General features: G+C 41.0%; 1 protein-coding gene and 1 pseudogene across 1 annotated transcript in view; both read left to right on the top strand.

Moving 5' to 3' along the window:
* Positions 1–4,353: 4,353 nt before the first annotated feature.
* Positions 4,354–5,089, top strand: LOC102247005 (annotated as a pseudogene).
* A 7,974-nt stretch (positions 5,090–13,063) lies between these two features.
* Positions 13,064–17,899, top strand: part of LOC102246697 — a 5,211-nt gene continuing 375 nt past the window's right edge. Inside the window, exons 1-3 of the mRNA XM_014532755.1 lie at positions 13,064–13,136; positions 13,296–13,714; positions 17,287–17,450. Of these exons, the coding sequence (XP_014388241.1) occupies positions 13,082–13,136; positions 13,296–13,714; positions 17,287–17,450 (638 nt within the window). The 5' untranslated portion in view covers positions 13,064–13,081. The remainder of the gene's footprint in view (positions 13,137–13,295; positions 13,715–17,286; positions 17,451–17,899) is intronic.

Raw genomic sequence — 17,899 nt, 5'->3', positions numbered from 1 at the left:
GGGGAATGTTGGAGTCCTCTGTCACTGAAGGAAGCAAGCCTCCCTGTTCGCATCAGCTGCCTGGCTGCCGGCCGCCATCTTGGCTGTCAGTTAATTTGCATATCTCCCTGATTAGCCAATGGGAAGGGTAGCGGTCGTACGCTAATTACCATGTTTCTCTTTTATTAGTGTAGATTCTCCCAGAAATACTAAATATAAGAAAAATAATTTTATTGAATGATGATCACTCAATCTAGATTATTACATATATTATCTATTTCAGTACTGAATAACACTGTAAATAAATACTCTCATTTCACACATGGATAAAGTGAGGGTTGTAGTGGATAAGTGACTGGTTTGAACCCAAATCATTAATAAATTTTTGAAGCTGGTATAACATGAGCAGTTATAATTTGTGCAACCTGTTATTGAACACTCTATTGCATCAATTTTTTTGATCAATAAATTTGTACAATGTGTTTATGTATATTACTAACAAAAGTATCCATATGGGTCATTTCTTTTAATCTTCATCTGAGGACACGTTTTTATCCTCAGAAAGAGAGAAAAGGAGAGAGAAACATCAATGTGAGAGAGAAACATAATCAGTTGCCTCCCATATGTACTCTGACCTGGGATCGAACCTACATCCTTTTCATGTATGGGATGACGCTCCAACCAATAGAGTCAGCTGGCCAGTGATTAAATTACACTTATTAAGGTGACATTAGTTATTCACATTATATAAATTTCAGGTGTACAATTTTATAATATACTAGAGTCCTGGTGCACAAAATTTGTGCAAGGGGGCAGGGGAAGTCCCGCAGCCTGGCCTGCACCCTCTCACAATCAAGGACCCCTCTGGGGATGTCCAACTACCGGTTTAGACCCAATCCCTGCAGTTGGACATCCCTCTTGCAATCCAGGACTGCTTGCCACTAACCGTTCGCCTGCCTGTCTGATTGCCCCTAACAACCTCTGCCTGCCTGCCTTCCTGCTCACCCCCAACTGCTCTCCTGCCTGCCTGCTCACTCCTAAGTGCTCGCCTGCCTGCATGATCACTCCTAAATGCCGGCCTGCCTGCCTGATCTCCCCTAACTGCAGGCCTGACTGTCTGATCATCTCTAACCACTCTGCATGCCTGCCTGATCACCCCTAACTTCTTGCCTGCCTGCCTGATCATCCTTAACCACTCTGTCTGCCTGCCTGATTGCCCCTACCTGCCTCTGCCTCACCCCTGCTACCATGGTTTCGTCCGGAAAGTCATCTGGAAGGATGTCTGGAATGATGTCCGGCAGGTCATTTGGCTGTCTGGTCTAATTAGCATACTACACTTTTATTATTATAGATCATATATATGTATATATATTTATTTATTTATTTTCAGCATATCAGCCATGGTGGTAGGGTACCTTTAATAAATATCTGCTTCCAGAAAGCCTAAGCAATAAAATTGGGGGGGGGGGAAACTGCCCTTAAAAATGTTTCTGCCATTTTTTAGCAATTTAGGTTGTATTGCCTGCCTGTGTAAGACTCACTTTTAATCATGTTCACATCATTGGTCCCCCGTAGGTTTGTATCATCTGTATATTGCATTGTGTTCTAAACTTCCAAAGCCTAATCTTCCTTCATCATCATATATTTGACTCCTTTACCCTCTTCATCCTCCCCAAACCCCCTTTCCCTCTGGTAATCACCATACTGTTGTCTATTATATTTTGGTTTGCTTTATTTGTTGTTTTCTGTTTTATGTCCTACACATGAGTGAAGTCATGTGGTTGTTGTCCATTTTCGACTGACTCAACTCATTTAGAATGATACTCTCACCATCCATCTACCAAGTATGTTGTCTCATATGGCAGTATTTCATCATTTCTATGGTCCAAAAGCATTCCACTGTACATGATTACCACAAATTCTTTATCCAATCACCCATCAAAGGAACTTAGGTTGTTTTCATGTTTTGGCTATTGTGAGTAATGCTGAAGTGAACATAGGGGTACATGCCTGTTTATGAATAAATATTTTTTAAAATTTCGGGTAGTTACCCAGAAGAGGGATTGCTAGGTCTTATGTTAGCTCTGTTCTAAATACTTTGAGAAGTCTCCATAATGTTTTCTATAGAGGCTGCATCAATTTATATCCCCAGCAGCAGTGTACAAGGGTTCCATTTAGGGCATTTCTAAGCAGCTCCTTGTATAGAAGATCTTATGGAAATTTTCATTTTGTTTTATTAAAATACATAACCCTTCTTGCATTTTGAATAAATTTTTACTCATGATTTTGTAACAGCACTCACAGTTTGGGAAAGGGAGCAGAACACTTCCAGGATTAACCTAAAATATCCCCTATCTGTTACAGTCAGTGATAAAGACTTCTGGCCACCAAACCTGAAGTTTAAACTTGCATGTGGAGTAATTCAATGCAAAATGAATTTCAAACTGTACCATCTGGAATAGATAGGAATGACTGGGACCCTGAAAATTAACATGAAGATATAAGGGCAGACTTCAGTGAAGCTGGAAGCTGTGAGCCATGTGGTAGCAGAAAGAACCCAGCCCTTGGTTTAAGGCTCCTTGATCACTGTCTTGAAATTCTTAATTTTATTTTGTACTGGTGCTTTAATTGATTTTTGTGTTTTTTTTTTTTTACAGAGAGGAAGAGAGGGATAGAGAATTAGAAACATCGATGTGAGAGAAACATCGATCAGCTGCCTCCTGCACACCCCCTAACTGGGGATGTGCCCACAACCAAGGTACATGCCCGTTACCGGGATCAAACCTGGGACCCTTCAGTCCACAGGTCGATGCTCTATCTACTGAGCCAAACCGGTTAGGGCTGTACAGGTGCTTTTAAAGTTCCATCGACTTATGGGATGGAACATGTGTGTGAGCAAAGGAGATACATGGGGCAGCAGGACACAAGACAAGAACACGCACAGGCTCAGGTTCACGGTCACAGCAGGGAGTGTCTGAGCTAAGCAGCTGTCAGGGCCACCTGTTGGGCCTGTGCATGCTGTCACCATCCGGGGCTTTGACATGCAGCGAAGGGGAGCAGTAAACTTCGTTGGTCAATGACTACAAAATGAAAGTGTATACATTTAGGGAAGGTGGGGAGGGTGAATAGGAGGTAATCAATCAAATACCTTGTATGTATATATGCATAAACCATGGACACAAACAATAAGGTGCTGAAGGCCTGAGGCAGGGGGCAGTGGCTGGATGGAGGAGGTCAATGGGGAAAAAAGAGGCCATATGCAAACCTTTCAACAATAAAGAATTATTTTTTAAAAAGTGTATACATGGACACTTCAATAAAGCATTTTGGAAGTTCCTTACAACACTGAGTACAGTCTTACCATACAACCCAGTAATGGTGTTCCTGGGTTTTACCCAAAGGAGTTGAAAAGTTATGTCGACACAAAAACTTGCCCATCAGTGTTTTTAGCCCCTTTATTCTAAGTTTCCAAAACTTGGCAGCCTCCAATATGTCCATCAATAGGTGAATGGGTAAATGAATGGTGGTCCATCCAAACAACGTAGTATTATTAAATACTAAAAAGAAATGAACTATCAAGCCATGAAAAAACAGGGAAAAGTAAAATGTATATTACTAAATAAAGAAGCCAACTGCAAAAGGCCACGTCCTATATGATTTCAACCACATGACATTCTGGAAAAGGCAAAACTATGGGGGCAGTAAAAAGACCAGTGGTTGCCAGGGGCTGAAGGAAGCTGGAAGGATGACTAGGAAGAGCACAGATAATTTGTAGGTTGGTGACATTAGTCTCTGTGATGCAATAATGATGCATACATGTTATAATACACTAGAGGCCCAGTGCACGAAATTCATACACAAGTAGAGGCTGCCAGCTACTGGCGGGGGCTTCCCTTCCCCCAGTTTGCCAGTGGGCGCGCCCCCAGTTGAACTCCCAGTTGAATTCCATGTTGAGGGGACACTTTGCATATTAGGCTTTTATTATATAGGATTTGTGTAAATCCACAGAAGGTACAACACAAAGAGTAAACCCCATGATGTTACACTATGAACTTTGGGTGATCATAATACGTCAATGTAGGCTTATCAATTGTTAGAAATATACCACTCTTGTGGGGAAGTTCATAATAGGGGATGCTATATGTATGTGCGGGGAGGAGGTACATTGGAAAAATCTGTAACTTTTTCTTAATTTTTCTCTGACCCTAATGACTGGGGGAAGAAAAAAAAGTCTCCACCCACTGTTGGAAGCTTCTGCCCCGGCTTGCATTGCCTATAGCAGAACCTGCCTCATAACTTTATCTGTAGCCTTCCCTTAGGTCTTAAGGATCCCGACACTTTACTGTGGACGTCGGACTTGGTGGAACCGCAATTATGATGTTGGGGAAGAGCAGCAAGATGCTGTAGCTGTAGCACTTCGACTACCACATGCACTGCAACCTGCAGGACGGACGCATCTTCATCAGCACCTTTAAGGTCTTTGATAAGCACATGAACTTGATCATCTGTGATTGTGACAAGTTCAAGAAGATCAAACCAAAGAATGCGAAGCAGCTGGAGTGAGAAGATAAGCGAGTTTTAGGTCAGGCGTTGCTGCGCGGGAGAACCTGATGTCCATGACTGTGGAGGAACCTGCCCCCAAAGATACTGGGATCACTCATCTACCTCTTGCAGGAGCTGCAGAGGCCCTGGGGTTAGCAGGGGGCTGGCAGAAGAGTACCAGGTGGTGTTTCTATTCCGCAGGCTCCCACGGGATTAGCAGGCCCTGTCCGAGGGTTTTGGGGAACCTCCCACAGGTAACAACTCCACAGGGATGAAGCACTGTTGCAGCTGCCCTGTTGAGGCTACTGCAAGCATTACTGGAGCCCCAACTCAGTAGCACCAGGTTGGGCAGCTCCCTCCTCCAGGCATTATGACTCCTCCACCTGGTATGAGACCACCCATGGGCCCACCAATTGGGCTTCTCCCAACTCAAGGGACACTGTTAGGCATGCCTCCTCCATGAATGAGGCCCCCTCCTCTCCTTCCCCCTTTACCCCCTCCCCCCCATCAAAGGTCCATCTCCCCCAGGAATGTGTCTACCAAGACCCTAGGATACTGTTGTCCTTAGCCTCTCTTTTCCTGCAGTGCATCTCGTGAAACTGTGTAGAGTGTTTGTGAGCTTCTGTCCTCTCTTTGCTGCATTAATATTTGCTAATAAATGAATAGAGCAACAACAACAACAAACACCCCAAAACACATTAAACTCATACTTACATGAACTGATTTGCATGAAGAGTTAAAGCTTTTCAGAAAACTGGATCCACTAAAAACATTACCTAATGGCACCTTTTCCATTCTTTATTTTATTTTTAATTGAATTTATTTGGGTTATATTGGTCAATAAAAGTATATAGGATTCAAGTGTACAATTCTACAACACATCATCTGCACATTGCATTACGCACTTATCATCCAAAGACTAGTCTCCTTCCATCACCGTTTATCTCCCCATTTACCATATTCCACCTGCTCCCAACCCTCATCCCTCTGGTAATTACCATACTGTTGTCTGTGTCCCTGAGTTTTTTTTCTTAATCCTTTCACCTGTTTCATCCAGTCCCCCTCCCCTCTGATAGCTGTCTGTTTTCTGTATCTATGTGTCTGCTTCTATTTTATTTATTTTGTTCACTAGATTCCACATATAAGTGAAATCATATGGTATTTGTCTTTCTCTGACTATCTTATTTCACTTAGCATAATACTCTCTAGGTCCATCTATACTGTTGCAAAGGTAAGATTTCCTTCTTTATGGCTGAGCAATATTCCATTATATATACATATGTACCACAGCTTTTGTATCCACTCATTTACTGATGGGCACTTAGGCTACTTCCAAATATTAGCTATTGTAAATAGCACTGTAATGAACATAGGGTGCATATATTCTTGCAAGTCAGTGTTTTGGGTTTCTTCGGTTATATTCCAAGAAGGGGAATCACTGGGTCATAATGTAGTTCCATTTTTAAATTTTTAAGGAAACTCCATACTGTTTTCCAAAGTGGCTGCACCAATCTACATTCCCAGCAACAGTGCATGATGGTTCCCTTTCTCTACATCATTGCCAACACTTGTCATTTGTAGGTTTATTGATGATAGTCATTTTGACAGATGTGAGACCATAAAAATTCTAGAAGAAAACACACGCAGTAAAATTGCAGACATTTCTTGCAGCCATATTTTTTTTTACTGATACAGTTCCTCGAGCAAGGGAAACAAAAGAAAAATAAACAAAGGAGACTACATCAAGCTAAAAAGTTTTTCCATAGCAAAGAAAACCATCATCAAAATGAAAAGACAACCCACTGAATGAGAGAACATGTTCACCATGATACATCTAATAAGGCCTGGCTGGGAATTTTGAACAGACAAATTAACTTTGCAAGGAAAAGTGGCAGATGGCATAATGCAATTAGGTTGTTTTAGAAAGTGTTTCTTGCTTTGCATATTAATAAGCTCATTCTCCTCCTCTAGGTTCTCCTAGTTGTGGAGGTTAAAAAAAATTTTTTCCCTACAGGTTCTATATGATATATTATAGTTATACATAGAAGAAATAAGTTTCCAGAAGAACATCCTGTTTACCCCTGATTAGCCATGAAGCCACTTTAATCTCACTGTCTGTGAAGATTTTTACACCTGGTGTTAAAGTCCCATCTTACTATGGACATCTAGATCCATCACTGATCTTATAGGAGAAATGGAAACACAAAGAGAACCTTACCCTGAGGATCTTGTCTCTGTCACTGAAGAGGCACCAGGGCTGGTTAGGGGAAACCTCAGACCCACTAGATTACATGTGAATGTGAAAATCGTCTTAGGGTTCCATGATGCAGTACAATTTCTCAACACTCACATACCCTCTGCATTACACGCAACCAGTCTTCAATAAATATTTCTCTGTTAAATAGCATGAAAGGAATTTCAGAATTTTAGGAGCCCTTAAATATCTGCTAGTCCAACCTGATTTTATAACAGAAACTAAATCTAAGCTGCCAATAGAAAACAATTAGATAGTAAATGAGCTGGGAATAGAAAGAAATTGGACTTCCTCATTTTATCTTCAGCAATATTTCCCTTGCTTCCTTCTTGAAGTAGCATATTTCTGAGTAAAAAAGAACTGTCTAATGCAAGCCCAGCTACTAAGATCTCTGCTGTTTGGTTCTGGAAAGGCCATGATCAATCATTTGGCTACTGGAATAGAGATTTCCAATTATTGTAAACGTTTGACACGTTGGACAGGAAAGGAGACTAAAGTTGAACCACTGTTACTGTATCATTAACCAGACCATCACTCACTGGCTTCTGTAAGAGGAAGCCAATGGTGATGATGCCATCCTCAACACACACAGATGTATTTCTAAGGACTTTCCTGGAAGTAGCTCATAAATTTGTTATCCCAAGTGGACATTCTTTGTAGGCAGAATATGAGTTTAATGAACATAACTCACATATTGTCAGCAAAAATGATAGTTGGAATTTGAAAACTCAGGTAGGCGGCAGTCCATGAAGGTGCCAGGTAAAGGTTTTTCAGGCCAACATTTTGGTGATGGGTAAAACAATATTCTATGGATTAATCATGGAGCTGATAATTTTGTCCAAGGCCTGGATATATCTGTGCTGTAATTAAGACATGAAACATTGGTTTTCATATGAATGGTCACGTTCACACTATCACCATCGGATCTGTATGCCATAACTATCAAAAGGACAAATATTGACTTTACGTCTCCAAAAAGAAGGAAATGTGCCCAGAGAAAGATTTGAGAAATTTTATCTTATGGAGAATAAAAGACCCTCAAAATCCAGAAGTTTTACATACTTAAAAACACACATTTTACAGATACACATATATTTATATATTCAGTTGATATTCTTTACCAGTTCTGCCTTTAAATCTTTAAGGGTGTGAGAGGTGGAAGAGAGATCAGATTTATTCTTTGTAATCCAAGAAGAACAGTGAGTTCAAATAATCAGAAAGGAGCTCCCACTTCTGGATGTGAGGTAGTCTTGGTTTCCCAGGGACCATTTAGGGTCAGTTCCTGTTTGTACTATTTCCTTACCAGACACAGGCAATCGAGAAGTAAAAGTGGGTAAGAAAGGGTTTTTGGCAGAGAAAGATAATTCTGGAAACTCACAGGACTGAAGGACTTTATCAATGTCTTAGGGCAAGAACAGTGTAGTGGGATTTGTGAGAAAAATGATAGAGTGTGGAATCTGAGACAGCGATGGCCAGAGAGTCGGGATCCATGCCAGGAGAATTGGATTATACTCTAGATAAAATTCTACTAAGGATATGAGTTAGTAATTGTATTTTAGGACATGTTATCCATCTTAATAAGAAAATTAAACCATGCCAGGAATAAACTTACATGTAGTTTTATTTTCTCAGAAGCTGTACTTTTTTAGTACTTTGTGGAATATAAGACACACAGCATTAAAATAGATAAAATCCCCTCCAAGAAGGAGAACTTTCCCACCAAATACAGCATTCAGACTCATAATTTTTCTTAGTAATCTGTCTCTGGCGTTTATAGCATGACTGAATGCCATGGTGCATTCATCAACAATGAGAAGTTGGACCTTTTCAATAAACTTCACTGTTTATATCGAGTCTAGAAATTGAAGTTTCATTTAATGGAATCGGTAATTTATATTGGGAATGAAAGATGGTTCCAGTGAGAAGTAAATTTGCAGCAATTCCTGTAGACGCTGTGGGTAAAACAGTACCACCACGACCTCTAATATAATGTATTAAAACTTTATACAGATATGCAGGTGAATAGGATTCCTAGCTGGCAGGCCCCTGACAGCAAGCTGGCCACCTTTCGATTCTGTGAGGAATGGGGCTTCCTCCTCCCTCCCGTCAGGGTCCAGGGTGAAGGTGAACGGGTTCATGGCTGGCAGGCCACAGCAAGCTCTCCAACAGTGGATTCTGTGAGGAATGGGGCTCCCTCCTTCCTATTGTCAAGGTCTGGTTTGAAGGCTGGCCAAGCCCCCTGTTGGGCCAGACCCAGAGTTCTACCAGGCTGTGGCCTCCGCCTCAGCAACCCAGGACTGACTGCTGCTGGGATCTCTTGGCGCTCTGGGGGTGGGTTCTTCCCTCAGACCTCACGAGAAACAGCTCGGGGAGGGTGCAGTCCTCCGCAAAGCAACCCAGGACTGTGGGTCCATGCTCTGAGGGCCATTCCTGCCTCAAACCTCGCCCTTACTGGAAACAGCTCCAGGAAACAGCTAGGGGAGGGCACAGCCATTGCCAAGACAACCCTGCAGGACTGACTTCCTTCTGGTTGGTCGAGCCTCGGTCGTGATGTTACACCCAGGGTTTTTATATAAATAGATAGATGTTTGATACATTGGTCAGGAAAGGAGACTAAAGTTGAGCCACTATTACTGTATCAGTAGCCAGACCATCAATCACTGGCTTCTGTAAGAGGAAGCCAAAGGTGATGGTGTCATCCTCAACACACACAGATGTATTTCTAAGGACTTCCCTGGAAGTAGTTCATATATTTGTTACCCCAAGTGGACATTCTTTGAAGACAGAATATTAGTATAATGAACACAACTCATATTGTCAGTAAAAATGATAGTTGGAATTTGAAAACTCAGGTAGGCGGCAGTCCATGAAGGTGCCAGGTAAAGGTTTTTCAGGCCAACATTTTGGTGATGGGTAAAACAATATTTTATGGATTAATCATGGAGCTGACAATTTTGTCCAAGGCCTGGATATATCTGTGCTATAGTTAACATATAAAACACTGGTTTTCATATGAATGGTCATATTTACACCATCACCATCAGATCTGTATGCCATAACTATCAAAAGGACAAATACTGACTTTACGTCTCCAAAAAGAAGGAAATGTGCCCAGAGAAAGATTTGAGGAATTTTTTCTTATGGAGAATAAAAGACCCTCAAAATCCAGAAGTTTTACATACTTAAAAACACACATTTTACAGATACATGTATATTTACATATTCAGTTGATATTCTTTACCAGAGCTGTTTTTAAATCTTTAAGGGTGTGAGAGGTGGAAAAAAGATAAGATTTATTCTTTGTAATCCCAGAAGAACAGTGAGTTCAAATAATCAGAAAGGAACTCCCACTTCTGGATGTGAGGTAGTCTTGGTTTCCCAGGGACCATTTAGGTCAGTTCCTGTTTGTACTATTTCCTTACCAGACACAGGCAATCGAGAAGTAAAAGTGGGTAAGAAAGGGTTTTTGGCAGAGAAAGATAATTCTGGAAACTCACAGGACTGAAGGACTTTATCAATGTCTTAGGGCAAGATCAGTGTAGTGGGATTTGTGAGAAAAATGATAGAGTGTGGAATCTGAGACAGCGATGGCCAGAGAGTCGGGATCCATGCCAGGAGAATTGGATTATACTCTAGATAAAATTCTACTAAGGATATGAGTTAGTAATTGTATTTTAGGACATGTTATCCATCTTAATAAGAAAATTAAACCATGCCAGGAATAAACTTACATGTAGTTTTATTTTCTCAGAAGCTGTACTTTTTTAAAATACTTTGAGGAATATAAGATACACAGCATTAAAATAGATTTCTTTTAAAATTTATTTATTGATTTGAGAGATAGAGAGAAACATTGATTTGTTGTTATGCATTCATTGGTTGGTTTTTGCATGTGCCCTGCCCAGGGGTCAGACTCACAATCTTGGTGTATTGGGGTAAAGCTCTAACCAACTGAGCTACCCAGCCAGGGCCTAGAATAGGTTTCTTACTGTGTGTCAGATTTCTCACTGCAATTCAAGCCAACCTGTGGGTCAAATTGTTTCCTATGGTTGAAATATTAATAACTCATGGAAGATATCCCCTGCTCCCTTGTCATGGAGATTCAATCCTTTACTTTTAATCACAGCCATCTTAATTGAGGAAAGATTCCTAATATTCACTTTGGTACTATCAGTTCTCTGGGAATAGCAAGGTCACAGGCAAAATCAGCTTAGAGGAGCAGGCTTTGAGATAGAAGGTATTTGAAATATCCAATGATCTTCTCCCTCAAACTTTAATCTTTTCCTTACATATTCCTTTTAGAAAGAGCTTTTCTTCATAACAGACAAATGAGGATGGCAGGTTTAGCTAAAAAAGGAAGGGATATTATATTTTAAAAAATTTTCAATTACAGATTACATTCAATATTATTTTGTATTAGTTTCAGAAGTATAGTAAAGGGCTTAGAAAATTATATACTTTACTAGAGGCCCGGTGCACAAAAATTTGTGCACTCGAGGGGGTGGGTCCCTCAGCCCGGCCTGTGCCCTCTCACAGTCTGGGATCCCTTGGGGGATGGCCACCTGCTGGCTTAGTCCTGCTCCCCAGGGTGATTTGGCCTAAGCTGGCAATCAGACATCCCTCTGGCAGCCCGGCAGCCCTCGGGGGGATGGCCACTTGCCAACGGGGAGCCGATCTAAGCTGCAGTCAGACATCCTTAGCGCTGCTGAGCAGGCAGGAGAGGCCCCCATCACCACCGCTGTACTGTCTGCCATCAGTCTGGCTTGTGGCTGAGCAGAGCTCCCCCATGTGGGAGCGCACTGACCACCAGAGGGCAGCTTCTGCATTGAGCGTCTGCCCCCTGGTGGTCAGTGTGTGGTCACACCCCCTTCAGGGTGGGGGTCCCCACTGGGGTGCCTGGCCAGCCTGGATGAGGGGCTGATGGCTGTTTTCAGGCTGGCCACACCCTCTTCAGGGTGGGGGTTCCCACTGGGGTGCCTGGCCAGTCTGGGTGAGGGGTTGAGGGCTGTTTTCAGGCTGGCCTGTGACTGGAGCTCCCAGCCTCTCCTTTTTTTCTTTTTTTTTTTATTCTTGGATTTATTTATCTTCTATCATTGAAACTCTGTTGCTGTAACTGGCACTCCCAGCTCTGAGGCCGCGGCTGGCTGAAAGCAGGTATCTGGGGTTTGTTTAGCTTCTATAATTGAAACTTTGTTGCTTTTGGAGCTGTTGCTTTCGGAGCTTAGAGCTGGGCTGCCGCAGGCGGGGAACCTTGGCTTCCTCCATCACTGGAGCAAGCAAACCTTCTGCTTGCTTCAGCTGCGTGGCTGCCGGCCGCCATCTTTGTTGGCAGTTAATTTGCATATCTCGCTGATTAGCCAATGGGAAGCATAGCTGAGGTATGGTTAATTACCCTTTTGTCTTATATTAGATAAGATAGAGTCGTCCTCGTGCTGCTTCAAGGGCCCACCTGGTCCCATACATAGTTATCACGATATTATTGACTATATTCCCTATGCTGTAATCTACATCTTTGTGACTAATCTGTAACTACTATTTTGTACTGCTTAAGCCCTTCACCCTTTTCACCTAGCCTACAACTGTCTGTCTGAACCTATGGGTCCGTTTCTATTTTGTTTGTTTCTCTTGTTCTTTATATTTTACATGTAAGTGAAATCATATAGTATTGGTCTTTCTCTGTCTGATTTATTTCACTTAGCATTATACACTCTAGGTCCATCCATACTGTCATAAAAGTAAGATTTAATTCATTTTTAAGACTGAGTAGTATTCCATTGTGTTTATGTATGATAGCTTGAAGAGGAAGATTTTATATATTTTTTTTTCTTAAGAGAGTGAACCATTGCATTTCCAGATTTCAAACATGTAAACCAAGGACATCATAGAATAAATACCAACAGCATCTGACTCTTTCCGAAATATTAACAATGACTCAGTAGTGTGCAGAGTTACAAACCTTGATCTCTTTATTCTTCCATATTCTCTGATCTGACTTAATTTATTTGACCAATTGCTGTTTTGAGTCCCTCAGAGGCACAGGGTAAGAGAATATTTAACAGCAAGTTCAGTAGTTGTGACGGTAACCACAAGATGGCAGTGCACCTCTGCTGATGCACAACATGTGGAGGGTGCATTTTAGTGGATTCTGAATGAACAGGCTTTGGCAGAAGCACAGTCTTTTTCTTATTGGCTGGGTAGAATGTGAGAAACCCCTATGATGGTCAGAGGAAAGGAGGGGTAACTTGATAACAGCAGTAGCTCCCCTGGCTCTGATTGCAGGTCCACAATTGATCCTGAGTAGGAAGAATGATGAAGACGTCCATTGGAGCTTTGTTCATGTTCTTGTGGCTGCAGCTGGACCGTGAGTTGAGGGTTTATGGGAAACAATATATTAGTGGATATTCTTTAGAAGCAACACTGGCTTTATTCAGGATTCCTTAGTTACTGGATAAAAAGAAAATGATAAAGTTTAATGATCTGGTCACTGTTCTCCTTTCTCTGACTCTTTCTTTCTGCATAGGGGTCAGCCATGGAGAGAAAGTGGATCAGCATCCTTCTATCCTGAATGTCCAGGAGGGAAACACTGCTGTTATCAACTGTTCTTATTCAGACAGTCGCTCTGACTACTTTCCTTGGTATAAGCAAGAACCTGGAAAAGGTCCCCAGTTCATTATAGACATTCGTTCAAATAAGGACAAAAACCAAGCTGGAGGACTCACTGTTTTATTGAATAAGGCGGCCAAACATTTCTCCTTGCACATGGCAGCCACCCAACCTGGAGACTCTGCCATCTACTTCTGTGCAGCGAGTGCACATTGCTTCCCAGGCACCTGGATCCTGTACACAAACCTGCGAGTGGGGCAGCCCCCTCTGCCTGGGACAGACCTGCAAGCACAGCAGTCTTATTGCGCTTATTTGCAAGTGGAAAATAGTGTGTTGGTATAAAAACACTTAATAAGAGGTCAGTTTCATGATGACCCAGAAAGGTTTAGAACATATGGTTGGATGTTTGTTGCTTAATGGATTCTTGAAGTGAGTTAGTAGTGTTTAATTTTGAAACTTAGGCTTTAAAGATGACTTTATATTTGCTATTCAAACTCCTGTCCTATAAAAATCCCCTTAGCATCAATATCACAATGTTTATTATGATTGGTATTTTAATTATTGTGTTTTGAAAACAGCATTTATTATTTTTTCTGAATAAAATTATTACATGCCAATTATAGAAAATATGTGTAATAGAAAAAATGTGAACTTGATAATTATGTAAGCAGATAATATTGCTAACAGTCAGGTTACATTTCCATCAATTTTTGGTGTAATTAGAATCATGATTTTTCACTGAATTGTATATCTTGAATTGAGCATTTCCATTTCACCAAGCCTTCTCCTGCAACACTTGCTATTTGATAGTTCTGTGAGAAATTTTAGTAAACTACAGATTTATATTAATTTTCTTCTACATTTGTGGCAAAATGTGACAGTTTTTTTTCTATGTGTTCTGACCACTTTATTGTTAAAAAAAAATGTGACTTTTTTTCAGAGCTCGGTGATGGTATGTACTATTTGTGTTTGAGTAAATAAGGGTAGGACATGATTTTAGAAAGTGAGCTTCTTATTAAACACACAAAGCAATTCTCTTTTCCCAAATTCTGTACATATTTGTTCACATTTATACTCTCATAGAATTTAAAAGATTGTGTTGTATATTATTCACTGCTATAGCCTCAGTACTCAGCACTAACTTTCCCACATAGTTGATAATCAGTAGATGTTTGTTAAAGATAGAAAGGTGAGTTCTGGTATTTACTCATATTTTTAATTTAAGCTTTGTGTTAGAATTAAATTTATATATTGATTTGTGAGGATCAAAACTCTTAATTTGTGTATTTGATTATTTCATTATGTAAGAAATATAGTTTCTTTTTACCTATGCATGTCTTTCTCAATAAAACTCTGTTATTTTAAGACAATTAAATCTATTCCTTGACTTGAATTTTTTTGCTACCATTATGATTCAAATCTTTCTTTTTGGGCTATATAGGAACGTTTTTATAAGTATTTATTAGCTACCTTAGTATTATTAATGGAGTGCACAAAGGCATTAGATGAATGGATAATTTACAGATAGCTTGTGACAAATATTCTTGCCTCATCTTCATGTTTCGACTGAATAAACTTTACTAACCACAACCTTTTTTTTAAAAAAAGTCAATTCTTTTAATGTTATGGATAAATAAATGGAATGAAAAATGTTGCATGAATCATTAATTTCCCAATTATCCCACCTGTGGTCCTGGGTAGGTTATTTTCAAGATCTTTTATATTCTCCCTAAAGAATTGGTGACTGGTATGGTGAGATAATTGCTCTTGGGAGAGTTATGGTTGTCAGTAATTAATTGTTTTTTCTTGTAAGGAAATGCATCACATTAAATCAGATACATAACATGTGAACAAGAAAGGCCAGTATTGTAGCCCAACACCTCAATGACTTCCATTATTTCCTCACTATAACCACGAGCTCCAGTCCAGTAAAAGCAAGGTGCCTGTTGATTAGTACATCTCCTGGAAGACAGGGAGAGGGGATGCATGATGCATGGCTTTTGTTTTATTGGTTTATTCTTCCTAAACCAAATTAGAAGTGAGGGAGAGAGGGCACAATTATTATGGACTTAACTGTTTTTATCACATATACATGGGAATTGTTTTATGAAAGAAGAAATCCTCTGGTCAGAGATGCAGAGTCAGTACATACTTAGGCTCATTCAAACTTTAAACCTTCACTGCAGTATCGGTTTCCTCCCTTTTCTGGACAATTCACTACAAACATTATGGCTTTTTTTTTCATCCTGCAAAACCAGAGTGTGTGTTGACAGCTTCCCTATTGTTTGCTTTCCCTCGGGTGGTGCTGACTGCTCAAATTTGTGTGGTTTCACCCAGTCCCGCAGAGTGGGACCATTTCTGAGCCCACAAACTAGCCATCTGTAGAGGCTGACTCTTGTTGGCCTCCTGTGTGCACTGGTAGCTGGCCACTAAGTGGAATGGTGTTTGGGTGAGGCACTGAGCACTGGGGGTGCTCGTGGACCAGTTGTGGGAATCTGCAGGCAAGGTGTCCCCCACATCTCGTGGGCAGGTTCCTAATGTCATCTGTCTGTGCTGCAGTTAATGGAATATGTTTGCCTTTAATGCCCACTGAGAGCCCTGGATGCTGTTCCAGGTGCTTCCCACTTCCCAGCTGGGCAGCTCACCTCAGTATATGGATGGGGCAAGAATGAGGCGAGTCTCTTTGGCAGCTTCTGGTTAAGTTGGGAGAGCCAGGGCTCACTCACATACCCTCACTTTCCCCTACGGGAAAAATCAAAGGCCCAGAAGATTTCTATTGGCACTGCACCATGCTGCACAGGGGAAGGCGTGACTAGTGAAAAATAAAGTCGGTCCTCTTACCCTTTAACATGCTACCAATCTCAGATATTTTTGTTCTCAGAATGTACTTCTCACATAGTGTAACTTCTGTGCTAGATTCCTGAACTTCTGCACAGGCACTCTACTTAGTATATAATTGTAAAAATTCTTTTTTGGGGGGGATGGGGGTGGGGGAGGGGGTAAGGAGATGGTAGAAAATACCCATTTAACTATTTTGATCTCAATATTTAAAACAAAATTTAAATGCTCATCCCGGGATATGTTTTTATTGATTTGAGAGAAAGGGAGAGATAGATAGGAAGATAGATAGATAGATAGATAGATAGATAGATAGATAGATAGATATTGAAACATAGATGTAAGAGAGAAACATCAACCAGTTGCCTTCGTAGGGACCCCAACTTGGATCAAACCTGCAACCTAGGAATGTGCCAGAGAGGAGGGTGGTTGCAGACCTGGGTGAAAAAAAAAAGAAAAGGTATTAAGAAGTACAAATTGATAGTTATAAAATAGTCATTAGGATGTAAAGTACAGCATAAAGAATATAGTAAAAAATATTGTAATAACTAGGTATGGTATCAGGTTGGTACTGAAAATATCGGAGAGAACACTTTGTAATGTATATGATTGTCTAACCATTATACTATACACCTGAAATACAGGGGGGCCTTGACTTATGAGTGTCCCGACTAACGAGTTTTTCGTGGTATGAGCCAGCTTGAGTTGTGAGCTAAAATTCGGGTTACAAGCCAGCTTCAGATACTCCACCGCTAGTTGGCGCAGCAAACGTCACAGTGAACGCCACATCAGCCCAGCATCACGTGTCTCACTTGTTCAAAATCGATTTGATATACGAGTAATTTGAGTTACAAGCTCCGTCACGGAACAAATTAAACTTGTAGGTCAAGGTACCACTGTAAAAAAAAATAATATTGGACATAAGGGTAATTGAAAAATAAAATTTAAAAAGAGTTGGTTAATGCAAAAGGAAGTGTGGGTTGGGTGAGGCTCTCAGCCAGTACATAGAAAGTTTGACGTGACCCACAGCAACGTCTGCACCAGAAACCCTGTTTCCTGTTCTGGGGCAGCAGCAGCACACAGCTCAGCATTTCTTCTCTCCATCTGTCAGTCACCTCACCTTGCAGAGCCCGAACACTGAAGAAGAAAAAGAAGATATCTTCCACCAAGTGGGAGAACTTGAACATGTTGGTGTCCGGTCTTCTGAGGGTGGTCATAACTTCCATGTGGCTAGGTAAGGATGCCCCGGTGGGAATGGGTCTTCTCTGTGACATAACTACAGGGGGTGCAGGCAGTCTTGTATGAGTACCCTGGGAAGGAAAGCTGGCTGGGAGTAAAAAAAAATTCTTTCTGTGTGGTACATCTACACAATAGAAGATTACTCCACTATAAAAAAGAGGGCAACAGCATGGATGGAACTGGAGAGCATTATGCTAAGCGAAAGAAGCCAGTCAGAGAAAGATAAATATCACATGATCTCATTCATATGTGGGATATAATGATCACATAATTTGATGATCAAAAATATATCCTGAGACAAATGGCAGGGGAGGTGTGTGTGTGTGTGTGTGTGTGTGTGTGTGTGGGAGGCAGTTAGAGAGCAACCAAAGGACTTGTATGCATGCATATTAGCATAACCAATGGACACAGACACTGGGGTGGGGGGGGGCTTGCCTGGGGTGG

Source organism: Myotis brandtii, unplaced genomic scaffold, assembly GCF_000412655.1.
Source record: "Myotis brandtii unplaced genomic scaffold, ASM41265v1 scaffold1203, whole genome shotgun sequence".
In the NCBI taxonomy this organism is placed as follows: domain Eukaryota; kingdom Metazoa; phylum Chordata; class Mammalia; order Chiroptera; family Vespertilionidae; genus Myotis; species Myotis brandtii.
Note: the sequence above shows the minus strand (reverse complement) of the source record. Positions and strands in the feature narration are given on the sequence as shown.